Here is a 25,851-nt window from a genome sequence, read left to right on the forward strand (position 1 = left end):
AACAAGAGAGCTAACTAAGCAAACAGAAGTGCAAGTAATGAATATGTTACCGTTTCTAAAATGAGGGCCCTTTGGGAAACGAAACCAATAACAGACGGCTAATTGCAATCACCCCATTATAAATGTCTCATGCTCCTTCCTAGAGCAGGGACCCTTCTTTTGATAGGAGAGGCTCCTTGTTGGGCAGGGACTTTGCCAGGCTGGCTATGTGTAGCCTCCCTGGCCTTGCTCCTCTCCAACCCCTCTATGCACCTTTGCAACTCTCAGTCCCCTAAGATGGAGGAAATGGACAGTAGTCCCCTACTGTCTTTTCAAAATTATTGGTCCTTGAATAAATCTCATTCCTTTCTACCAATACCTGTTACTTACCCTAGTCTACAGCTATACAACCCTAATTTGACATTTAATTCTGGAAATACTAACCAGAGAGGCAAATGGGTTGGACTTCTGCTACGAAAAATCTAATTATAGCACTGGAAAGCTGAGGCAGGAGGATCTCGGGTTCCAGGACAAATAAGCCATTACAGCAACAAAAACAGATACCAGTCCAGAGTTTTCTTGCTTACAATATACAGTTTGAACTTTCATTTCTTTAGACTATGAAGACCAGCTACTGCCCATGTTTTAAATTTTTTAAGCTGGAAGGTGGTGTTGCATGCCTTCACTCAGGAGGCAGAAGTAGGCAGATCTCTGTGAGTTCGAGGCCAGCCCCGTCTACAGAGCAAGTTCCAGGACAGGCGACAAAGCTACACAGAAAAACCCTGTCTCGAAAAACCAAAACAAAGCCGGGCGGTGGTGGTGCACGCCTTTAATCCCAGCACTCAGGAGACAGAGTCAGGCGGATCTTTGTGAGTTCGAAGCCAGTCTGGTCTACAGAGCGAGATCCAGGAAAGGCACCAAAACTACACAGAGAAACCCCATCTCGAGAAAAAAAAAAAAGTTTAATTATTTTATTTTTACACATACATGTGTTTTGCGTCCATGTGTATCTGGACACTACATGTGTGCAGGGCCCACAGAAATCAGAAGAGGGCATCAGATCCCCTGGACCTGGCGATACAGATTGTTGTGAACCACCATATGGGTGCTAGAAATAGAACCGAGGTCCTCTGGAAAAGCAGCTTATGCTCTTTAACTGCTGAGCCACCTCTCCAGTCCCATTGCCCATGTTTTAAATCCACCATGACCAATACATTTTGATTTCCAAAATGACTACCTACATTAAAGATGGAGAGTCCCAGTGAGATGAACTTTAAGACAATATAGTTGTTGCAGGAGAACTAGGCCAAAGCCACAGGGTTTTGGGTTACTACTTGGCTTAAGTCAAGGCCATTCAATCCCAGAGCATTCTTACCTCTCACTTGTGCTGAAACTTCCGCAACTACTTCTCAAGTTTTGACCCTGTCTTGGTAATATGCTTACAGAACATGTGAGTTTATCTGAACTATTTCTACCTTTGTGTAATTTTTTGCCCTAAGAACATAACCCATTACTATGATTAATTTCAGATATTCACAAAAATGTTTATTGTTCTTATTCACATATATTTGATTAAATTTATCCAGTGTCACTGTTTCTAAAATGACTTAATTAGGTAAACTATAACTATGTGAATATCTCAATCATAACAGGCATAGCAGCACACACCTTTAATCCCAGCACTCAGGAGACAAAGGCAGGCAAATCTCTGAGTTCCAGATCAGCCTGGCTAAAAGAGTGAGTTCCAGATAAGCCAAGGATACACAGAGAAACCCTGTCTCGAAAAACCAGAAAACAACAAAAACCCGTACAAGAGAACAAAGCTACTCTGGGACGCAGTCGCAATGAAGCTCCCATCACTGCCATCTTGCTATCACTGAACATGCTTCAACCTTTCCCTGTGACTTGCTACTTGGAGCTTTTTTTTCTGAGAAGTACTCTCATTTAATTAAGACCTTTCTTTGATACTTAGACAAATAACAAGTAATAAAAAAAACAATGTACCAGTCGTTAAGTAGAAAATTTCAATTTTGCAACCTTCTTCTCACATTTTCACTAACAGAAACTCATGGCAAGTAACATTTTGAGATGCCCCGGGTACAGAGGACATGCATAGACTTGTAGCATACTAAATACTTTAAAATGTATATTTGAAAATCAATTCTACCACTGCAATAATGGTTATACAGAAGTACCAAGATCTAAGTGCTATCCAGGAGATTCTGGAACAGGATTTAAGTGCACAAGGCAATAATAAACTAAAGAGAAAAAGGTCATATGACTGGAAAAATAGGCAGGTTCTCTTACTTACCTTAATACTAAAATTTCTTTCTGTTGGTTCAGTGCTATGGATCAAAAGCAGGACCTTGTGCAGACCAGGCAAGCATTCTAGCACTGAGCTCTCCCCCAGCCCTTTGAAATGTTAATTTTAACTGAAAAAAGAAATTAGAAGAGTTTACTTAAATAGGTAAATTAAAAAAAACTCTAAACCGTGTATGATAGCAGATACCTGTAATCCCAGCACTAAGAAGGCCAATGCCAGAGGCTTGTGAGTTCAAAGCTAGACTGAGTTACAAATCCCGACCTGTCTCAAAACAATCAGAAAGCCCAGCTGGGGATACAGCTCACTTGGTAGAGTGCTTGTCTAGCATGCATGAGGCCTTGAGTTCATCTCCTAGAAATAAAAGTGGAACAGAAATTCCAGAAATTATTGATAAGTTTTGTTTGGGGGCTTTAGTATTCAGTTTGTTTTGTTTTTTTGTTATTGTTTTGTTTTGTTTTTTTCTGGTTTATGTTTTAGTACTGGACACTGAACCCAGGGCCTATCTCTGAACTCTATTACCAGCCATCAATTTATAAATATTAAATTATCCACAAAATACTATGAACAACTTGGCTAAGAGTAAAGTTTTCATTGTTTATTTCTCTTCCTCCCTGAAACACCCTTAAAATGACAGAGGAGGCACTGTAGCACACAACAATGCTCCCAGGATTCAGGAAGTAGAGGCAGGAGGACGTCTAGATTAATGTCTGGGCTACATGGGAAGATCCTGCCTAATGAATACACAGATAAACAGATAAAAAGCAATAAGAAAGAGAGGGTCTGAGGATGCGGCTCTGTCCGTCCGTCCGTCCGTCCGTCCGTCCGTCAGTCAGTAGTGGGCTTGTCATACAAGCAAGAGAGCCTTGTGATACCAGCGCTGGGGAGGTTAAGGCAGGAGAAAGCCAGGAGATCACAGCCAGCCTAGCCAGTCTGCAGACTCCAGGTTGAGTGAGACACTGTCTTAAACATGAGGTGGAGAGTGAGAGGAAGACACCAGATGTTGGCCTCTGGCTTCCAGGGCGGAATATTGCTAAAAAAGTATTTACGAGTTTTTATGTTACTGTTTTCAATTTTCTTAGGTCTGTGCCTAGAAGTAAACCTCCAGGATCATAAAGTAATTCAACATCTAACTTTTTTTTTGGTTTTTCGAGACAGGATTTCTCTGTGTAGCTTTGCGCCTTTCCTGGAACTCACTTGGTAGTCCAGGCTGGCCTCGAACTCACAGAGATCCACCTGGCTCTGCCTCCCGAGTGCTGGGATTAAAGGTGTGCGCCGCCGCCACCACCACCACCACCCGGCAACATCTAACTTTTTATGGACTACAAAATCATTTCCTAAGGCAGATTTGCCACTTCACATTCTGAGTGGTGAGGTTAAACTGGAAGATCAAGACATGACGTGGGGGCACAGATAGCCTGGCTGCTATGAGCAGTTTTTGTTCTTGCAGAGGACTTGGGTTTGAGTCCCAACATCCACAAGGTGGTTCAGAATGCTCTTCAGTTTCAGGGGATCTGGGGCTGTCTTCTGGCCTCCATGGACACGGCACAGTGTCCATATATACATGAAGTCAGAACAGTCATACACATAAAAATATCAAAAATGGAATAAAATGAAAACAAAGGAACAAAGATGTTATATATGAGCTTTCTTTTTTTCTAATCTCCCCTTTCAGTTCCTCTGTTCCTCCATTTTTTTAATTCATTACATACAATTCAGCTATTATACCTCTGCCATATTAATTTATAAAAATGAATATTTTCCTTTCAGAACATTATTACATAATTATTTATATGATTTTAAATTTTCTTTTTTTAAACTTTTTAATGTGCATTGGTATTTTGCCATGGGTGTCAGGTCCCCTGGAACTAGAATTACAGACAGTTGTGAGCTGTCATGTGGGGGCTGGGAATTGAACCCTGGTCCTCTGGAAGAGCAGAAAATGCTCTTAATCGCTGAGCCATCTCTCCAGCCCAAATTTTATATATATATATATATATATATATATATATATATATATATATATATATATATATCCATCCCCAGACAGGTTTCTCTGTGTAGCCTTGACTGTCCTGAAACTCACTCTGTATACCAGGCTGGCCTTGAACTCAAGAGATCTGTCTGCCTCTGCCTCTTGAGTGCTGGGATCAAAGGCGTGTACCACCACCATCCAGCAATTTTCAATATATTTTTAAAGATTTATCTTAGTTTCTTAAAAATTTATTTACCTAAAAAAAAAAAGATTTATTGGGCTGGGCTGTGGTGGCGCATGCCTTTAATCCCAGTATTCCGAAGGCACAGGCAGGCGGATCTCTGTGAGTTTGAGGCCAGCCTGGTCTACAGCCAGGACAGGCTCCGAAGCTACAAAGAAACCTTGTCTGACAAACCCAAAAAAATTTATTTATTTAAGTACAGTGTTCTGTCTGCATGTATGCCTGTACACCAGAAGAGGGCACCAGATCTCATTATAGATGGTTGTGAGCTGCCATGTGGTTGCTGGGAATTGAATTCGGGACACACAACCCACCCACCCCCACCCCACCCCACACACACAAGGGCAGCCTGTGCTCTTAACCTGAACCATCTCCCCAGCCCCAATGTATTTACTTTTTTATATGCATTGGTGTTCTGCCTATAGGTACATCTGTGAGAAGTGTGTGAAATCTGGAGTTACAGTGTTGAGTTGTATGTGGGTTCTGAGATTTGAACGTAGGTCCTCTGAAGAAAAGTCAGTGCCCTTAACAGCTGAGCCATCTCTCCAGTCCCAATATTTATCTCACTTTTAATTATATGTATATATCTGTGTGGGGGTATGTACATGCGAGTATTGGTCCCTAAGAAGCCGGGGCATCAGAGATCTCCCTGGCTGAGTTAGAGTTAAAGTGATGTGCGCCACCTGACAAGAATGATAGAAGCCAGTCTCAGGCCCTCTGCAAGAGCAGAATGTGCACATAGGCTCTAGCACAAGCATATTACCCTCGATACACCGCATCCCCCCACCATGTATCATTTTGTACCAGGCATGGTTATTCACACCTGTAATCCTAATAAGATACTATTGTAAAAACAAAAACAAATCTGGTGTGGTGAACCGCTCTTGATCACACCATGTATCATTTTGTACCAGGCATGGTTATTCACACCTGTAATCCTAATAAGATACTATTGTAAAAACAAAAACAAATCTGGTGTGGTGAACCGCTCTTGATCACAGCATGTGGGAGGGAGAGCCAGGAGGAAAGTCATCCTTGGCTAAACATAATCAATTTAAGACTAGCCTGGGCTACAGTGAGATCCTGTCTCATCTCGCCGCCACCCACCCACCCACCCACCAAAAAAAAAAAATCCTTGGTAGAGCACATGCCTAGAATATGGCAAGGCCTTGAGTTCTATCCCCAGAGCACAAAAATAAAATCCAAGAGTGTTTGCCTAGCAAACATGTTAAAGTTGTTTTTATTATGTTCATCCTTGCTACCACACAAAAAGGTAAAACTTACCATCTTACTCATTTTTAAGTAACAGTTCATTAAATACACCTACAATATATTACCAGCAGTACCATCCACTCCAAAATCTGTTTTCATCTTATAAATCTGACACAGTGTAGACATTAAGTCATAACTTTCCACTCCAAAACAACTTCAGATCCCAGCAGGCAGATCTTCATGAGTTAGAAGCCAGCCTGGTCTACAGAGAGAGATTCAGGATAGCCAGAGCTACAGGTAAAGCCATGGATGGGAGATAGTTTATGTTATACTTCCAGTCCAACATTGAAGGAAGTCAGAGCAGGAATTTAAAGCTGGAACCTGAAGTTCTGATTGCTTGCCACCCCGTGCATTAATTGCCTCTGACCAGGGAGCTCACTGGCAAAAGTACAGCAGGAACTATGGAAGATGCTGCTTGCTAGCTAACTCATACACAATCTCATGCTTAGATAGCTTTCTTATACAGTCCAGAAACACCTGACTAGAGATAGTACAGTCCACAGACCTATGCCATTTAGTAAGCAAAACAATCTCCCACAGACCAACCTGACTGATAAAGACAATCACTATCACTCAACCGAGACTCCCTTTCCAGGTGACTCTAGGCCACAGCAAGTTGACAACTAATGCTAACTAGGTCTGCATATTTCAGAATTTTCTTCTTTTGAAGATTACATGAGGGCTGGAGAGATGGCTCAGTGGTTAAGAGCACTGGCTGCTTTTCCAGAGGTAATGAGTTCAATTCCCAGCAACTACATGGTAGCTCACGACCATCTATAATAGAATCGGATGCCCTCTTCTGGCATGCAGAGCACTATACATAAAATATAAATAATTTTTTTAAAGATTACATAATACAGCATAATGAATATTTTTCTTACCCATTTAAACCCTGATACACATGCTTGAGTTGCTCCTGTGTTTTAACTCTATTAAACAATGCTACTATGAACACAGGTATCAACTCTCCTAAGTATACACTTAGGGGTGAAGCTGCTAGACTATATGATTCTAAATTTCAGTTTTTTAAAAATTTTCCAGACAGGGTTTCTCTATGTAGCTCTGGCTGTTCTTGAACTCGATCCAGCTGGCCTCAAACTCAGAGATCCACCTCATTTGCTACCACTGCCTGGTTCTAAATTCCATTTAAGGACTATATGATTGTACATTCCCACTAACTCTTCAAAGGAGTCCTCACCAATTCTTTTCATTATCTGCCTTTTTTTCTTGTTTGTTTGTTGTTGTTTAGCCCTTTTGTTTTGATTTATTCCCAAGGTAGCCAGACTAAGTGAATACAGTTGAGGATGACCTTCAACTCCAGATCTTTTTGTTTGTTTTTTGAGACAGGGTATCTCTGTGTTGTTTCCTTTTTCTTATTTTCTTTTCTTTCTTTTTTTTTTTTTTTGGTTTTTCGAGACAGGGTTTGTTTCTCTGTGTAGCTTTGCACCTTTCCTGGAACTGACTCTGTAGCCCAGGCTGGCCTTGAATTCACAGAGATCCGCCTGCCTCTGCCTCCCAAGTGCTGGGATTTAAGGCGTGTGCCACCACGCCTGGCTCAACTTGTCCAGAGATCTTATCAAGATCTTATTTTACCAAGGGATGGGGTTACAGGCAGAAAGGCGCCAACCAGATTAGTTTTTTGTTTTCTTTGATATTTATTTCTATTTTACGTGTACAAGGGTTTTGCCTATGCACTGTGTGCATGCAGAGCCGATGAAGGGGGTTAGTGAACTGCCTTGTGGAATGAAGTCTGGGTTTCCTGAGCAGTCAGTGCTTTTAACCACTGAACCATCTCCAGGCACCATACATTTTTCTCTAGCCAGATTTCCTTTTTGAGGAACTGTCTCACTATATTGTTCAAGCCAGCCTAAAACTCAGTTATCATTCCTCCAAGTGCTGGATTACTGGTTTTTTTTTTGTTTGTTTGTTTTAACATTTAAGGTTTTTTAAGCTGTATCTTTATTTATTTATTTTGAATGCCGTTTATTGGAGGGAGGAGGTCTTAAATACAGGCTTACATCACAATGGGAGAACCCGAGGGCAGAAGTTCCTAATGTTTTACAATCTTGTATCTAAGCCCTTTGCAGGATACACAGACAAGGAACTTCCCTTAGGCATTCAGGAGGGTGGAACCTGGCAGGGAGTTAGCATAGGCAGGTCAAGGTCAGCAAGCAAGGCAACAGCTACTACAGGATCTGTCACTGAGCTTGAAAAACCTTAGAAATTGAGTGAAATGTCTTGTTTTTCAAATAAAGCTGTTTACACTAACGAGGCACCTTAGGATGGGCCTGCAAAACCCCAGGTTAGGGCTGGTCACCAGAGAGTCCAAGTACTTATCCCTGCAAAGTTCAGGCCCACCCTTTTAAAGAGGTGCTGGTCGGAGAGGAAGTTCCATAACAAGCTTAAAAACATTTTCAATGACATTTATTTGCTCTTCTCTTCCGGGTGAGACACCTGTGAGGCATATGTGTGTAAGTCAGAGGATAACTTGTGGGAGTCAGTTCTTTTCTCCTACCATGTGGGTCCCCAGGATCACCCTTGGCAGCAAGTACCAGCCATCCTTAAAAACTCTTAAATCAGATTTGACGGCTTTCCAATTTATTCAGTACCAATGGAAGTGCTACTGTAATAAGGTTAAAATGGCTGTGAGTAATAACATTTGCTGTACAGCAAGTCTGCAGACCTTAGATTAGAATTCAACACCCAGAACTCACAAAGGTAGGACAGGACTGATTCCACCTACTCACTATGACATGAATATCCCCAACAATTAATTGTTTAAAAAAGACAAGAAGGCAACAATGGAAAAAAAGTGAAAACATGCGATATTATAATCAGAACTTCGGGCTGAGAAATGGCCCAATGGGTTAAAATTTTTACTGTCCAAATATGAGGACCTGACTTCACATTCCTAGTACTCATGTAAAAGCCAGGCAATCCAGAAAGCTTCTCTGACCCATCACTGGGGGTGTAGACACAGGTAGAATGTTGCGAAGCTTGCTGGCCAGCCAGTCTAGCCAGAGCAGCAAGCTCCAGGTTTGATGAGAGACTTTGTCTCAAAATATAATATGGTAGCTGGGCGGTGGTGGCGCTTGCCTTTAATCCCAGCACTCGGGAGGCAGAGCCAGGTGGATCTCTGTGAGTTCAAGGCCAGTCTGGTCTATAGAGTGAGATCCAGGACAAGCACCAAAACTACACAAAGAAACCCTGTCTCGACAAACCAATATATATATCTTTATAAAATATGGTAATATTAGACATCTGATTTTAACTTCAGGTGTACACGCCTTCATGCACATGTGTACGCCTTCATGCAAGTGTATATACAAGTGCAGGCTCATGTGTGCACACACATATACACACACACACTCTCGAGTGTGCACACACAATCAGAATTTCTGCTGTAAAAATTAGATATAATCTCTAGAAATATAACAGCCATTTATGTTTATACACTAAGCAACACATCGATCAAATACATGGAGCAAAAATTCCTAGAGGGACAGTGAGATGGCTCAGCAGGTAAGTAAAGGTGTTTGCAACCAGGCCTGATGACATGAGTGCGATCCCTGTCACCCTCATGGTGGACAGAACCTTCCCACAAGTTGTTCTCTGACCTTCACACATGCCTGTTCACACATAAACACACAAACTCGTGCACAAATACACTAATAAGAGATACATCAAAGGTAAACATAATAATAAATCCTTAAGGTTATTTAAAACAGAGTATCTCACTATGGAACTCACTCTGCAGACAAGGCTGGTCTTGACCAGGCTGAAGATCCATCAGCCTCTGCCTCCCAAGCGCTGGGATTAAAGGTGTGTGACACTACGCTGGCCTTGAATATCTGCTCTTAAATACTATCTTAAATTACCTTTCAATGACTGGCAATACTAATGGGGGAAGGAGCTGAAACTCCTTAAAATTAGAAAGACTGTAAAATGATTTTTTAACTCTACATTTTATTCAGCTATGTGTGAGCCAAAGTGGAAGCAACATTTTTCAAATTGTAATTCTGTTATGACTTCTATTAATTCTTGACTTAGACATTTAATTTTACTAACAATACATGACCATTGAATTGTTTTTCAAAGTAGTGGTGATTCACACTCATCCCTTCTCTTGTGACGAAAGACATAAAGGACACCATTAGAAGAAATTGCCTGTGCCGCCTACAGTAGCCTTCAGAAGACTTCCCTAATAAATTGGTCCACTGCCGGGCAGTGGTGGTGCACGCCTTTAGTCCCAGCACTCGGAAGGCAGAGGCAGGTGGACTTTGTGAGTTCGAGGCCAGCCTGGTCTACAGAGTGAGATCCAGGAAAAGGCGCAAAGCTACACAGAGAAACCCTGTCTCAAAAAAAACTAAAAAACAAAAAATAAAAAATAAATAAATTGGTCCACATGAACTCTACAATCAAAAACAGAAAGGTATCTAAAATGAATTTGAAATAATTTAATGACTTACAAGCCTTTAGAAGATTTAAACTCGGGATTTATTGGTTGGATATGGTGGTTCACACCTATAATCCCAGTATTCAGGCGGAGTAAGAGGTTCAGGAGTTCAAGGTCATCCCAGGCTAGAAGGCCAGCCTAGGCAGTATAAAGACCCTGTCTCAAAACCAACAACAGCAAAAGCATAAAAGTAACAAGTACTATTTGGCTGAGTGTGATGTTGCAGGCCAACACTGACGAGGCAGAGGCAAGAGGCCTGCTTGCAATTCAATGCTAGTCTGGTCTACAATAGTGAGTGCCAAGTCAGCCAGATATAATACACAATGAGACCCTGTCTCAAAATGCACAGGCCCTTACAGAGGTATTATCAGTCGGGAATATAGCTCTGTAGACTAACCTAGCAGTAGACTGAGCAAATTGCTGGGTTAAATCTGTGTGTATAAATACATACATGTAATATATATATAAACATATACATAATTAATCAAGAGGATTCCAAGAGCCAGACATGGTGGCATATGCTTCATAATCTCAGAATTTATGACTCTGGGGATGGAGGAGCAGTAATTCAAGGCCAACCAAAGCTACATAGCTGGACCCTGTTTCAACTCTCCCAACCTAGGCCTGGTGACAACCTGGGTCGGTATTCCCAGCTACTGAGGAGGCTGAGGCAGGAGAGTAACAAACCCAGGAGCGAGCGACGTGATACTGTTCACTGGGGAGCGAGAAAAGGGGGCAAAAAGAAACGTTAAGGTTGAATTGAGCAATTAATTAACTGCGACCTAAGTGACTGACTGGGGAATTGAACACTGAGATGTGTTAGTGATGAGCCCACCAAGGTACTCAGCCACTTACCCAGAGATTTATTTCATGAGAATGGGTCTCAGGTTTCCACCGGTCGTTGCACTTGCCAGTAAGAAGACTGTCGTGAACTTTGGGTCCTTTTCACTAGTCAACAGTCACCCTCACCTACACGCGGAGTACATATTTGGCACTCAAATTTTTTTTGATTGAATGAAAACCTACCTTATTCATCTTGATACTCCCCCCACCCCCACCCCAGAACCCTACAAATTATCCCCAACAGACCTTCTTGACTTAGAACTAAGAAAGTAGCAAGGAAGTTTCGGGGGCTTTCTGCAACGGTTGGGACCTCTCAAGAACCAACAGGGTCTACACCAACCCAACTTCCCGTGGAAAACTTAACAAGGGGCTAGGGAGCTGAACCTCCTCCAGTGGTCAGCTTGGGCGTCCACAAGGAGGTAGCCAAGAGGACGCAGATCAGTGACCTCCCATTTGGGGGCGCTGAAAGGTCCGGGGGTAATTACCCCCCAAAGTGAGTACCTGGGAAGCTACGGCACAGAGAGTGGCTCCGGGCTCTCATTCCGGAGGCCGGGGCCTGGAGCCGCCAACCGCGCCTCCCGGCTGAGGGTTCCGCGCTCCCGGGCGGTATTGACAGCACAGGTCGCAGAGAGATACCTCACGCTTCACGAGGCTCCTGGCTCCAAGAACTGAGCAAACTGTCGGACCGATGTCGACTGGTTTTCCTCAGAGCTTCTCCTTCACGCGTCAAGCGACCGCTCCCGCCCTAAGCCAGCCACCAGTCGCTCCCCGGCGCCGCCATCGTTCGTGTTTGTTTTCATCCGCTTCGGTGCAGGCGGTGGGGAGAGACGGCGCTCCGTGGGAAATGCAGCTGTGAAACTTCAGTTGCACTTTCGCTACACCACAGCCGCCCTATCGAGTCTTCCGGTACCCCAGGGTCACCATGAAAGTTGGTTTCACTCCGCAAATAAATCTTCTGCTCAATTTTAAAGCCTCTTGAGAGAAGAGACAAGGGTACGGGAGGAGATTTTGGGAGCGCGACACCATGTGGGCTCCGTGTGGAATGTTCGTCCGCGAAGCGCAGGCCGCGGCGGCCGCGGTGCTGAGGACGCGGCGTGGGGCGGGCGCTGACGCGGAGGGGGCGGTGCCGCTGTTGCGCACCGTGGCGGTCTGGGTGCCGCAGCGGGTTCCGGAGGAGGGCCTTCCCCGGCTGGGAGGGCGGAGTGTGCTCCCGGGAGCCCGGCTGCTGCGGCGAGGCAGTGAGCGGCCATCGGGTGTGTCCGAGCAGTCAGACTTTGGCTTTTTTGAGACCAGGTCTCGCTGTGTAACTCAGGTTAGCCCAGAAGGTACTGTAGCTCACCGGAACACGCGGCCATGCTACCGCCCCAGCTTCCAGACGCTAACATTCCAGTTCGCGCTGGGCCAATCTTGGGAGTTTGTTTTGTTGGCTTTTTTTTTTTTTTTCTCTCTTTTGACTGACTCTTGTAGTCCAGGCTTGTCTCGAACTCACCCTCTTCCCTCTACCTCCCACGTACTGGAATTACAATGAGCCATCATGCCTGGGTTGGGAATCTTTTTATTTGCACAACTTTTAAAGGAATAAACTTTAAAAAATGTTATGTTTATGTATTGGAGGAGGGGCGTGCTATGTATGGCAAGGATGTGGAGGTCAGAGGACAAGTTACGTCAGACCGTTCTTTCCTTCCACTGTGTGAGTCTCAGGAATCCAATTCATTTCACCAGACTTGCAGCCACCCCGTGTTCTCTCTGTCCTCTCTCTGTCCCTTAGTAATATTTTGAAGGCGGGTTGTAAAAGTGGCCCCGGCATTCCAAACCTGTTTCTCTCAAGGTCTTCCTCCTTTCCCTCTGGCTAGTCTTCCTTCTTTTCTAGCCTTCAGCCTCGGGATTTGGACCTCGAGATAAAGAGAAAGCCTGTTACAGCAGACGGTGTAGGTCCCCGGGCAAGGTTATGGACTTTTTTCTTTTCTTTCCTCCTAGCTTCCTGGTTAGACCGGTTTGAGCACTCCCGCATCTTATAAGGTGGAGCCATAGGGCTTTGAAAAACAAACCTCCATGACTAATCCTCACAGTGTTTATAACTTGTAAGCTGCTTCATGGCTGCCATAGACCTCTTTTACCTTGTGAATAGTTGCACCATCTCCTCCATTAATCTTTTGCTGTCCTCAGTTGGAATGCCAGGCATTAAATGAGCCACTGAGATTAAACTCCCATTGTCTGCAAATCAGACCAAATTAGCCATGTATCAGTGAGTTAGTGGAGAAAAATTCAGAGTTAAAAAATGAATTGCTGCAAAGGTATTACAGGTTTTGAGTCAGTTGGTATGGTTTTGTAGGTTTCTAGTTCTTTTTTGTTTTGTTTTGTTCTGTAGTTTTTCAAGACAGGGTTTCTCTGTGTAGCCTTGGCTATCCTGGAACTCACTCTGTAGACCAGGCTGGCCTCAAACTTCAGAGATCCTCCTGCCTTTACCTCCCAAGTGCTGGGATTAAAGGCGTGTGCCACCACCACCCAGCTCTAATTGTTTTTTCTTTTAATTTCTTTACAGAAAGAAGATTATAAATGTCAGAGCCATTTAACTGATGGTTTAGCTGTTGAATTTTATCACTTCCTTCTTGTGCCAAGCTCTTCATTGGGAAAAATTCAGAAAAAGCAGATAGAAGTGTATATCCATATTGGCTATGGCTATACCAATAACAGTGCTTGACTGTGATCTCTTGCTGTATGGCAGAGGTCACCGGACCTTGGACCGTTTTAAGCTGGATGATGTGACTGATGAATATTTGATGTCCATGTATGGATTTCCCCGACAGTTCATTTACTACTTAGTGGAACTCTTGGGGGCAAGTCTTTCTCGACCTACTCAGCGATCTAGGGCTATTAGCCCAGAGACACAGATCCTGGCGGCACTGGGCTTTTATACCTCAGGTTCCTTCCAGACTCGGATGGGAGATGCAATTGGAATTAGTCAAGCCTCTATGAGCCGATGTGTTGCCAATGTCACTGAAGCCCTTGTGGAAAGGGTCTCACAGTTCATTCACTTTCCAGCTGACGAAGCTGCAGTACAGTCTCTAAAGGATGAATTCTATGGGTTGGCAGGGATGCCGGGGGTGATAGGGGTGCTTGACTGTATCCACGTGGCAATCAAGGCACCAAATGCTGAAGACCTCTCTTACGTGAACCGCAAGGGTCTGCACTCTTTGAACTGCCTGGTGGTGTGTGACATCAGAGGGGCACTAATGACTGTGGAGACAAGCTGGCCAGGGAGCCTCCAGGACTGTGCCGTGCTACAGCAGTCGTCTCTAAGCAGTCAGTTTGAAACTGGGATGTACAAAGAGAGCTGGCTGCTGGGTAAGTTTGCAAGTGTAAGTCTTGAGTTTGTACCCACAGGAAAGTGAGGCTGTAGAGTGGGTGGAACCTAAGATCCTATGGCCTTACTTTCTGTCCTCTCAGTACTCTGTGAAAACTCAGGAGGACTCTGAGCCTTCATTGCTTCCTCTCATTATTACTACTTCTTAGAGACTTTTTGAGACAAGGACTCCTTAGGAAGCCCTGGCTAGCCTGGAAGTTGCTGTGTAGACAGGCTGGCCTTGAACTCAGACTTCCGCTTTCCTTTGCCTGTCGTGTGCTAGGATTAAAGGTGTATGCCACCACATCCTCATAGTTATTTCTATTACTATTCCTGTACTAGGGATCAAGCCCAAGGCTTGGGAGTGCCAGGCAAGGATTCTACCACTGAACTTTCAACCTTTGCACCTTGATTTAAAAAAAAAAAAAAAAAAATCAATATTAAAGGGGTGGAGAGGTGTGCTCAGTGGTTAAGAGCACTTGTTCTTTTTGTTTGTTTGAGACAGGGTTTCTCTGTGTAGGTTTGGAGCCTGTCCTGGAACTCAAGAGCACTTGTTCTTGAAGAGGACCTGGATTTGATTCCCAGAACCCACATGGAGGCTCACAACTACCCATAATTCCAGTTTCAAGGGATCCAATGCCTTCCATCCTTCCATCCTCCACAGCACAAGGCATGTACATGCTATACAGATATAATATGTATATGGAGCCATAACACTTGTACACATAAAATAAATGTTAAAAAAATTTTAAACAAAAACAATATTTAAGATGGGAGTTGTTGTATATGCTTGTAATCCCAGGACTGGGGAGACTGAAGCAGAAGGCTTTTGAGTTCTAGGCACAGCCTGAGCTATATAAAGTCTTCTAGGCCAACCTGGGTGTATAGGGAGACCCTGTCTCAAAAATAAAATAAGGGGCTAGGGAAGTTGCTCAGTTGGTAGAGTAGGAAGCCTTGGGTTCCATTCTCAGCACTGCATAACTGTGTTTCCCAGTACTCAGGAGGAGGAGAGGCAGGAGGATCAGAAGCTACATAGGGAGTTTCAGGCCAGCTTGTAATACATGATCCCCTGTCTCAAAAACTAAACAAGAGGGCTGGAGAAATGGCTCAGAGATTAAGAGCACTTCCTGCTCTTCCAGAGGATCAGAATTCACTTCTCAACACCCACATTGGGCAGCTCACAATTGCCTGTAACTCCAGCTCTGGGGATTTCATGCCTTTTTCTGGTCCCAGAAAATGCTTGAACTCACATAGGTACACTTAAATGCTCAGAACTTGTTAATTAGAATACAGCCAGTAAGGGCAATAATTGTTAGCATCTGTAAAATGGTGACTATAAAACCAGTGGCAATAATGCCTATTGTGAGGATTGGGTAATACATTTCAAAGTTTACTCTATAGTAGCAGCAAAGTACCAAATGTGAAATACTGCTGCTGTTGATGACTATTGCCGTGATATCTACATGAAAATGATAGTAGACAGCTCCCAGGCATGTTCATGTGGCTGACACAGGGTGTCATTTGGAACCCTCTTGCCTCTGTCCTCCAGTGCCACTGTATCCATCTAACATTTTAAAAAATATTGCTGGGCGGTGGTGGCGCACGCCTTTAATCCCAGCACTCGGGAGGCAGAGCCAGGCGGATCTCTGTGAGTTCGAGGCCAGCCTGGACTACCAAGTGAGTTCCAGGAGAGGCGCAAAGCTACACAGAGAAACCTGTCTCAAAAAAAAAAAAAAAAAAGTTTTTTCTAAGACACAGGATTTGTCTGTGTAACCCTGGCTCTCCTGCAACTCGATTTGTAGACCAGACTGGCCTCTAACTCACAGAGATCCTCCTGCCTCTGCTTCCCAAGTGCTGGGATCAGAGGTGTCTGCCACCACTACCCAGCTAAATTTTTGTAATCACATTTATTTATTTAGTTTGGGACAGGGGCATGACTGCCGTGGCAATGTGTAGAGGTCAGAGGACAATTTGCCGAAACCAGTTCTCTCCTTCCACCATGTGGGTTCCAGGGATTGAGCTCAAGTCTTCAGGCTTGGTGGCAAGTGCCTTTACAGGATAAATCATCTTGCCACCCCCCCTTTTCTTGGGGGGGGGGCATGGTCTCATGTAGCCACAGCAGCCCAGGCTGGCTGAGGTAGAATTTTTATTATAAGAACTTGCTTCTTGGGGCTGGAGAGATGGCTCAGTGGTTAAGAGCACTGCTGCTCTTCCAGAGGACCTGAGTTCAATTCCTAGCACCCACATGGTGGCTCACAACTGTCTTCTGTAACTCCTGTTTGAGGGGATCTGACACCCACATATAGACATACATGAAGGCAAAACACCAATGTACGTAAAATAAAAAAATAAATTAATTAAAAACAAAAAACAAAAACCTTGCCTCTTGCCAGGCAGTGGTGGTTCACACCTTTTAGTCCTAGCACTAGGGAGGCAGAGACAGGTGGATCTCTGTGAGTTCCAGGACAGCCAGGGCTACACGGAGAAACCCTGTCTTAAAAAAAACAAAACAAAATAACAACAGCAAAAGAAATTGCTTCTCCATTCTGCTCATATCTGCTGATCTTATTTAAAAGGCTGACTCAATGATCTGAGTGGTACAAGAATTCATTCATCATCAAGTGGTGTAAACCAAAATGACTGTTCAGCTGTGAAGAATACTGTTAGTAACAAGGAAACCCTCGAGCCTGGAAGCTTTATTCATTTGAGCTTTATTCTTTTTATTTATTTTATCCATATGGGTGGGTTTTTTTTTTTTGGTTTTTTTTTTTTGGTTTTTTTTTTTTCCGAGACAGGGTTTCTCTGTGTAGCTTTGCGCCTTTCCTGGAATTCACTTGGTAGCCCAGGCTGGCCTTGAACTCACAGAGATCCACCCGGCTCTGCCTCAGGAGTGCTGGGATTAAAGGCGTGCGCCACCACCGCCCGGCTCGTATGGGTGTTTTGTATGTCTGTGCACCTTGTGTGTGCCTGGTGCCTGCAGAGACCAGAAGACAGTGTTGGATATTCTGGAACTGGAGTTACAGATGGTTGTGAGCAGCTATACTGGGGACTAAACTCAGGTCATCTAGAAGAGCAGCCAGTGCTCTTTACTAAGTTATCTCTTTAGCCCCTAAGCTTTACCCTTAGATAAGCAGCAGGACAAAGGTTATCTTATACACAACATATTATGTTTTGTTTGTTGGTTTGGGTTTTTCCAGACAGGGTTTCTTCCTGTAACCCTGGCTGTCCAGGATCTCACTCTGTAGACCAGGCTGGCTGTAAACTCACAGAGAAATGCCTGCTGCTGCCTCCTGAGTGCTGGATTAAAGGCGTGTGCCACCATGCCCAGCACAATGTATTGTGTTTTAGGGTGGAATTAGAGGTGAGCATGGTGGCTCCTGCCTGTAGTGTCAACTAGTGCAGAGATTGAGGCAGAAGGGATCACTTGAGCCCAGGAGTTCTAACCTAGACGAGAGGAAAGAGCTGGGCATAGCAGCGCACACCTGTAATAAAGCACTTGGGAGATTAAGCAGGAAGATGAAGAGTTCAAGACCAGTTTCTGTTACTTATTAAGGTCATGGCCAACCTGGGTGTTCTGTAGGGTCCAGAGAATGACCTATAAGAACCATGCTTTCAGTTTTGTTTTTATTTATTTATTTTTAAAGGTTTATTTATTATGTATACAACATTCTGCCTCCAAGTATGCTTGCATGCCAGAAGAGGGCACCAGATCTCATTATAGATGGCTGTGAGCCACCATGTGGTTGCTGTGAATTGAGCTCAGGACCTCTGGAAGAACAGCTAGTGCTCTTAACCTCTGAGCCATCTCTCCAGCATTTTGAATGAGTGAGTTCATTAAGTATATGGCAAACAAAAGTAAAAGAATAAAGAGCAAGTGATAGATAACCTCTGTGTGTGTGTGTGTGTGTGTGTGTGTGTGTGTGTGTGTGTGTGAGAGAGATATCATCAAATCAGGGGCTTACGGACATCCAGTAGAAAGTGACTGGAGAAATGAGGCAGTCAGCTGACGTTCCTGATTGCATTTCTCTCTGTGGATGAGCTTTCCAGGCTGAACTTCCTCCAGCTTGTCTTTCTTACTGTTGGCATGTTTTTTTTTTTTAATATGGATTTTTAAAAATTTTTTCACGATTTATTTATTCAAAGAGTTAAACAAATGCAACATAAACAAAAGTAACACACCTTAGGGGTAGGCCTCCCATGGGTATCCACCAAGCATGGCATATCAAATTGAGGTAAGACTAAGCACTTCCCCATGTAGTAAGGCTGTGCCAGGCAATCTCGTGTGGTGAATAGGTTCCCAAGAGCCAGCCAAAGCATAAGGGACAGTCCCTGCTACTGTTGTTAGGAGTCCCACAAGTAGACCAAACTACACAACTGTCACATATACGTAGCGGGCCTTGGTCAGTCCCATGCAGGCTTTCTGGCTATTGGTTCAGATTCTATGAGTTCCTATGAGCCAGGTTAGTTGTTTCTGGTTTTTTTTTTTTTTTTTTTTGTGATGGCCTTGACCCCTCTGGCTCCTACAATCCTTCCTCCCTCTCTTCAGCAGGATTCCCAATATGCAAACTAATTTTTTGCTGTGGGTCTCTGCATTTGTTTCTATCAGTTACTGGATGAAGACTCTCTGATGACAATGAAGGTAGCCATAGGATTTTTTTTTTATTAAGTCAAAAATATAAAATTTAGATACCAGTCTTAACTTGTCCATATCCACACTTTTTTTTTTCGGAAGGGGAAAGTAATCTGAAGCATTTATTTAAATCTTCTGTTTATACCTTTGTAACTGGTATTTATATCTTCAATCATTTTCTTTTTTTTTATTTTTTTTATGCCGAATGCCATTTATTGAAGGAGGGAGGAGGTCTTAAAAACAGGCTTACAACACAGTGGGAGAACCCCGGAGGGCAGAAGTTCGCTACTGATGTTTTACAATCTTGCATCTAAGCTGTTAACGTTCAATGTGCAGGATGCACAGACAAGGAACTTCCCTTAAGCATTCAGGAGGGTGGAACCCGGCAGGGAATTAGCATAGGGAGGATATCAAGGTCAAGGTCAGCAAGCAAGGCAACAGTTACCCAAAACTACGACCATACCACCCTGAACGCTCCGATCTCCTCTGTTGGCACCTTTTTATCATGGACTAAATAATAGTAAGATCTGTTGACATGGTTCACCTTCTAGCTGTTCCAAGAACAAGATGTTTTTACTCTTGAGCTGTTTTGCTGTCCTTTGCTCTCCTTACAGGCAGCCCATCCCCAGACAGGGAGTTTTAAAAAACAGTGAGACGGGCTGGGGAGATGGCTTCCAGAGGTCATGAGTTCAGTTCCCAGCAACCACATGGTGACTCCTAACCATCTATAGTGAGATCTGGTGCCCTCTTCTGCAAGCATACATGCAAGCAGAACACTGTATACATAATAAATAAATTTATCTTTAAAATAACAAAACAACAACAACAAAAACAATGAGACAAATGTGCTTGGGCCTGAACTTGGGGGAGGAACCCTCCATTCTAGAGCGAGTTTTTCAGTGAGCTCAAACAGCATATGACAGTTTACCAGTATAATGTACATTACACTAGGTTACATGAGATCCTGTAACCTAAAAAAGAAAAGAAAGAGGAACCGTGTATGAAGGATGTAAGATGCTGAGGCAGGGTTGTGAGTTTCCAGACAGCATTAACCTCATGGTGAGAACTTACGGGGGGGGGGGGGGGGGGGGTGTTATCCGGTGCTGGAATACATCTCTATTAGTGGAAAATCACTAATCATATCTGTACAGTGTGTGTTTCAAGTGAGATAAGTGAGATGCTTAACATGAGCAGATGCTCGGGAACTACCTGTCTCTAATGTTTACATTGTCCATTAAAGAGAAGCCTCCCCAGTTCCCAGTGGGCAGACTGCTGGCACACCGATGAGCCCCCAGCTTCTGATTTTTCTCAGTTACACATATCGTTTTCCATGCAACACCCACTGGTACTTTTTATTTTTCTCTTGACAGGATTTCAATATGTCTTCCAGTCTGCCCTCAAACTGGCCTTGAACTCATAATCCACCAGCCTCAGCCTCCTTGAATGCTAGTATTACCTGAAAACTCAAGGCCAGCCAGGGAAACAGGAGACCCTGCTTTAACAAAAGTTAAATAATATCATTTTTTTTTTACAAAAGAGAAAATTGAGAGGAGGCACAGAATATTTAAGCTCTTTTGTGTGTGTGTGTGTGTGTGTGTGTGTGTGTGTGTGTGTGTTGTTTGAGACAGGCATCTCATTGTTTCCCAGACTGGCTTCAGGAGCCGGATCCTCTTGGCTCATCTTGAGGTAGCTGGGACTACAGGTGCATACCGTCATACTCCACTTTAAGTTCCTTTTAAGCCGTCCCTTCCTGCTCTCATTCTTAGCTGTCCCTTTAGGTGTATTACCTAAACTCCCGTCTCTAAACACACCCCTTCTCTAAACAGGTCAGCTGAGTTCTTACTTCTTCAGCTCTTAGGCTAGTGCTGTTAAGCAGCTTTGGGTAAGATCTCCCAGAATGTCTTATGGGTGACTGAATGATCGCATAAGCATTTATAATCCGTTCCCCATCTGATCCTAATCCCCTCATGAGTATCTGTATTCCAGTGATGCTTGAGTTATAATCAGTTAATGAGTATGGAGCTTGTTTTATTTATTTATTTATTTTATTTATTTATTTATTTTGGTTTTTCGAGACAGGGTCTCTCTGTGTAGCTTTGCGTCTTTTCCTGGATCTCACTCTGTAGACCAGGCTGGCCTTGAACTCACAGAGATCCGCCTGGCTCTGCCTCCCGAGTGCTGGGATTAAAGGCGTGAGCCACCACCGCCCGGCGTTTTATTTATTTTTTTAATTGTTATTTTGTGTGTATGATGTCTAAGTGTTGAGTGCATACATTCCTTAGCATTCCTGTGAAGGTCAGAAAACTTTGTGGAATTGGTTCTCTCTTTCTACCTTTATATGAGTTCCAGGGATTGAATTCAGGTTGTCAGGCTCATGTGGCAAGTGCTTTACCCACTGAGCCATCCTGTCCAGCTCTTGGCTTTTTTTGGAGTGGCGGGGAGAAAGAAAAGGTCTTTTTTTTTTTTTTTTTTTTTTTTTTAAGATTTATTTATTATGTATACAGTGTTCTGTCTGCATGTATCCCTGCAGGCCAGAAGAGGGCACCAGATCTCATTACAGATGGTTGTGAGCCACCATGTGGTTGCTGGGAATTGAACTCAGGACCTTTGGAAGAGCAAGCAGTGCTCTTAACCTCTGAGCCATCTCTCCAGCCCCCGAAAGAAAAGGTCTTACTCTGAGCCCAAAAGTGCTGCTCACTTATTACTGTCCCTACTACATAGTAGATGTTCAGTATGTCACAGGTGTTATATCCTTTTAAAACATTTTTATATATGTGGAGATCAGAGGACAATTTGCAGGAGTTAGTTCTCTCCTTTCACGCATGGATTCCAGGGATCAAACCTGGATCCTCAGGTTTTTTAGTTCTATCAAGCACCTCTAGGGTCCAGCATCATCTCTTCCCCCAGTCTCTCTTTTTTGTCCTGGCTGGCCTCAAACTTGTCTCATAAGTGCTAGGTTATATGTGTATACCATCATAGCCTGCTCTACATCCATTTTTTAAAATGTAGAGTTTAGAAAGAGTGAGTTTAGTTCAAAGAAGAAAGGAGTTGGTGTATGTCTGTAATACCACATTTGAGAGGTGGAGACAAGTATCAGAAGTTTAGGGGCCTGATCTGCATGAGACCCTAGATTCAAAACAAAAGTGGTAGGGAGAAAGCCAGATGTGGTAGATCATGCCTTATAGTCCCAGCACTTAGGAGGCCGAGGCAGGAGGATTATGTGAATTTAAGGTCAGTTTGAGCTACATAGGAGTTTTAGGTCTACAGAATGAGACTGTCTCAAAAAAGAAAACCAACTAAATATAAACTTTACATTTTTGTGAGACATCTCAGTTATTTTCAGCTAGTCCCGTCTTAGAAACATAAGCTCCTAAATGAAAGAAGTCTTTTATTATTTTTAGAACAGTGGCCATCTCTGTCTTAACGGTCTGACTATTTATTGAACTTAATGGTGGATCAGGAGTACAGTGCTTACTTTGGTACTCAGGGCCCAGTGTCTGATTGGGACTTATAAAAAGTTGCACCCAGCTGGGCATAGTAGCTTATGCCTTTAATCCTAGCACTCAGGTGGCTCTGTGAGTTTGAGGCCAGCCTGGTCTACAGAGTGAGTTCCAGTACAGACAGGGCTGTGTAATGAGACCCAGTTTGGGGGGAGGGGGTGAGTCGCACCTCTGTGTGAGCTGCTTTGTTTGTCTGCGGTGGTGAGTCAGGACAATTAAACATTAGAGAAACCTGTGCTGCTGGATGAGGACTCAGCTGCCCATTTCTGTTTGCTGTTCTTAGGACTTCCCAGGATCCTGTGATAAGGAAGTCACTGAAAGGAAATGCCTTCAGTATTATTTGAATCTACTTCTGATTTCTTCTCATTATTACTATTTGCATTTTCATATTCATGTTCCTCCAGCACCTCTGTCACAAAAGTGTGATTATGTGATTGCAGTATCCAGGATGCAGCTCCCTGAGTTCTGATGGCTGCTGCAGACACAGGTCTTACTCTTCTCAGCACTGGGAGGATAAATCATTGTGAAATGGTATGAAATCCCTACCTAGGTCATGCTTTCAGACATGAAAGTTAATAGTAAAATTAGAAATTTTCTTCCTGAGTGTTTTTAGATCTCCTGTTAGAATTTATTTTTCTCTTGAACTCTTTAGAGATTGTGTAAATATGGTATCCTGTCTGAATTTTTTGGGGGTAGTGGTGGTTTGTTTGTTTGAGACAGGATCTCACCATATAGACCAGGCTGGCTTCAAACTCACAGAAATCTGCCTGACTCTGCCTCTTGAGTGCTGGAATTAAAGATATATGCCACCACATCTGACCCTTTATCATTAGGTTATCATGAGGTTATCCTCAGCTGCCTAGCAAGGTCCAGGCCAGCCTGGGCTACGTGAAATTACCTCAAGAAAAAGAAAAGTAAAAAAAAAAAGACAGCCGGGTGGTGGTGGCGCAGCCTTTAATCCCAGCACTCGGGAGGCAGAGTCAGACGGATCTTTGTGAGTTCGAGGCCAGCCTGGTCTACAAAGCGAGTTCCAGGAAAGACGCAAAGCTACACAAAGAAACCCTGTCTCAAAAACCAAAAAAAAAAAAAAAAAAAAAGATGAGGAATTCTGAGGGCTGTCGCTCTAGCACAGAGGCAGAACCCTTCTCCAACGTGTGCAAGGCCCTGAGTTCTCCCCCAGCATGGCTAAAAAATATAACACCAAAAAAGAAAGAGCCAAGGATCTGATTCCTGTGTTTCTACTTCCTTCAGGTGCTTTCAGATTAGATCTCCTTAGCTATCAGCTTTTCCCCCCATTGGTTTTGGTCAAGGAGATTGCCAGCCAACACTGCCTTATGCTTCTAACAGTGATAAACTTTATTGTTTTTGAGATGGACTTTCACTGTATAGACCAGGCTGGCCTCACTGGTCATCCTCCTGCCTCAGACTCCCAAGTGCAGGCATTACTGGTTTGTGCCACCTGTACTAGGCTTGGTTTGTAGCCTTGACATTCATCTCCTACCATCACCACCACCATGGGGAAAAGGGAGGAAGGGTTGAAGAACTGTGGGCAGAGAACAAGCTTCAAGGAAGGGGAAAGGAGCCAGTCAGTAGTAGTTCATGCTTCTATTTAAAATTATTGAGTTTTAGTTTAGGAGTATGAGAGTTTGCCTGCATATATGTGTGTATAGTATGTGTGTGTCCCTGGTATCCTCGGAGGCCACAAAACTGTTGTTGATTTCCCAGGAACTAGGTTACAGATCGTTGTAAGCCACAGGTAGGTGCTGGGAATTAAATCCAGGTCCTCTGCAAGAACAGCACATATGCCGGGCGGTGGTGGCGCATACCTTTGATCCCAGCACTCAGGAGGCAGAGGCAGGAGGATCTCTGAGTTTGAGGCCAGCCTGGTCTACAGAGTGAGATCCAGGACAGGCACCAAAACTACACAGAGAAACCCTGTCTCACCCCTCCCCCAAAAAAGAGCAGCACATACTCTTAACCTCAGCCATCTCTTTAGCCCCCCTCCTGTACTTTCTTATGACAGCATTTTTCTGTTGGTTATTATGGTATGGCATGCTTTGGCTCCAAAGGCTGTTGTATTTTCCTCTCCTTCCTTACTGTATTTCCAAATTTAACTTTTTTTTTTTTTTTTTTTTTGGTTTTTCAAGACAGGGTTTCTCTGTGTAGCTTTGCGCCTTTCCTGGAACTCACTTGGTAGCCCAGGCTGGCCTCGAACTCACAGCGATCCACCTGGCTCTGCCTCCCAAGTGCTGGGATTAAAGGCGTGCGTCACCACCGCCCGGCCCCAAATTTAACTTTTTGTTCTGAGAGACAAGGGCTCATATGTAGTTCAGACTGGCCTGGAACTTGAGGTAGTCCTCCTGTCTCAACGTCTTGAGCACTGAGATTACCACATCCTGCCTGAATTTCACTTCTTGTTTATAATCCATTCTCAGTCACATTCTCTTTGGCCTTTCATTCAGGTGACAGTGCCTTCTTTCTCCGAACCTGGCTCATGACTCCACTTCATATTCCTGAAACTCCAGCAGAGTATCGCTATAATAGGGCCCATTCTGCAACTCACAGCGTGATTGAGAAGACTTTGCGAACACTGTGCTGTAGGTTCCGGTGCCTGGACGGATCGAAGGGAGCACTGCAGTACTCACCAGAGAAATCCAGCCACATCATCTTGGCTTGTTGTGTCCTTCACAACATTTCCCTGGAACACGGGATGGACATTTGGTCCTCTCCAGTCACTGGACCTATTGAACAGCCACCTGAGGGCGAGCATGAGCAAATGGAGTCCCTGGACTTAGAGGCTGACCGAATCCGGCAGGAGCTGATGCTCACTCATTTTAGTTAGTGTGGAAGGTAGAGGAAAGAGGGAGACTTTCATCACCAAGTTCTGTCATCTAGTGTGACTGAATGTGCACGCTTGTCATAAATTAACATTTAATGTTTTAGAAGGACGGGGGTGGGGGGGTGGGGGGGTGGGGGTGGTGCATTCCAGCCCTTCCAAATGTGTCCAAACCAAGACAATGTTTCCCTAATGTGCAGTGAACTCCAGGCTGTGCACCACTCTTGAAAAAGTTCACTGGTGGCAACGGTAAAATCATAGTAAAGGAGGAAACAGCACATAACCAGAGCATTTTATTGTTTCAATTATCTGGAAATCTCAAATGAAAACAGTGTTTGTCCTGATTTCTCTCTCTCTCTCTCTCTCTCTCTCTCTCTCTCTCTCTCTTCCTTCCTTCCCTCTTTCCTTCCTTCCTTGCTTTTTTTGTTTGAGATGGTTTTTCCATATAGCACAGGA

General features: G+C 43.8%; 2 protein-coding genes across 16 annotated transcripts in view; one reads left to right on the forward strand and one right to left on the reverse strand.

Moving 5' to 3' along the window:
• Positions 1 to 12,117, reverse strand: part of Atg13 (autophagy related 13) — a 44,413-nt gene extending 32,296 nt beyond the window's left edge. For 2 of the 14 annotated variants that reach the window (XM_059260936.1, XM_059260937.1), the window contains exons 1-3: positions 11,588 to 12,116; positions 11,099 to 11,212; positions 2,291 to 2,411 (exon numbers count right to left, since the gene is read on the reverse strand). The gene's annotated coding sequence lies outside the window, so the exon portion shown is untranslated. Of the gene's footprint in view, positions 1 to 2,290; positions 2,412 to 2,488; positions 2,654 to 11,098; positions 11,213 to 11,587 lie in introns of all 14 variants that reach the window. The other 12 variants (XM_059260924.1, XM_059260935.1, XM_059260933.1 and 9 more) reach the window with 12 other exon arrangements.
• Positions 12,118 to 12,217: 100 nt separating this feature from the next.
• On the forward strand, positions 12,218 to 25,531 carry Harbi1 (harbinger transposase derived 1). 2 transcript variants are annotated; one of them, XM_059260938.1, is made up of 3 exons: positions 12,218 to 12,411; positions 13,629 to 14,431; positions 25,022 to 25,531. In XM_059260938.1, the coding sequence occupies exons 2-3, from the start codon at positions 13,762 to 13,764 to the stop codon at positions 25,399 to 25,401; spliced, it is 1,050 nt and encodes a 349-aa protein (XP_059116921.1). In that variant the 5' UTR covers positions 12,218 to 12,411; positions 13,629 to 13,761; the 3' UTR covers positions 25,402 to 25,531. The 2 variants fall into 2 exon arrangements, with proteins under 2 accessions (XP_059116921.1, XP_059116922.1); XM_059260939.1 differs by having other exon boundaries at positions 12,218 to 12,398.
• The last annotated feature ends 320 nt before the right edge of the window (positions 25,532 to 25,851 follow it).

This window comes from Peromyscus eremicus, chromosome 4 (assembly GCF_949786415.1).
Source record: "Peromyscus eremicus chromosome 4, PerEre_H2_v1, whole genome shotgun sequence".
NCBI lineage: Eukaryota > Metazoa > Chordata > Mammalia > Rodentia > Cricetidae > Peromyscus > Peromyscus eremicus.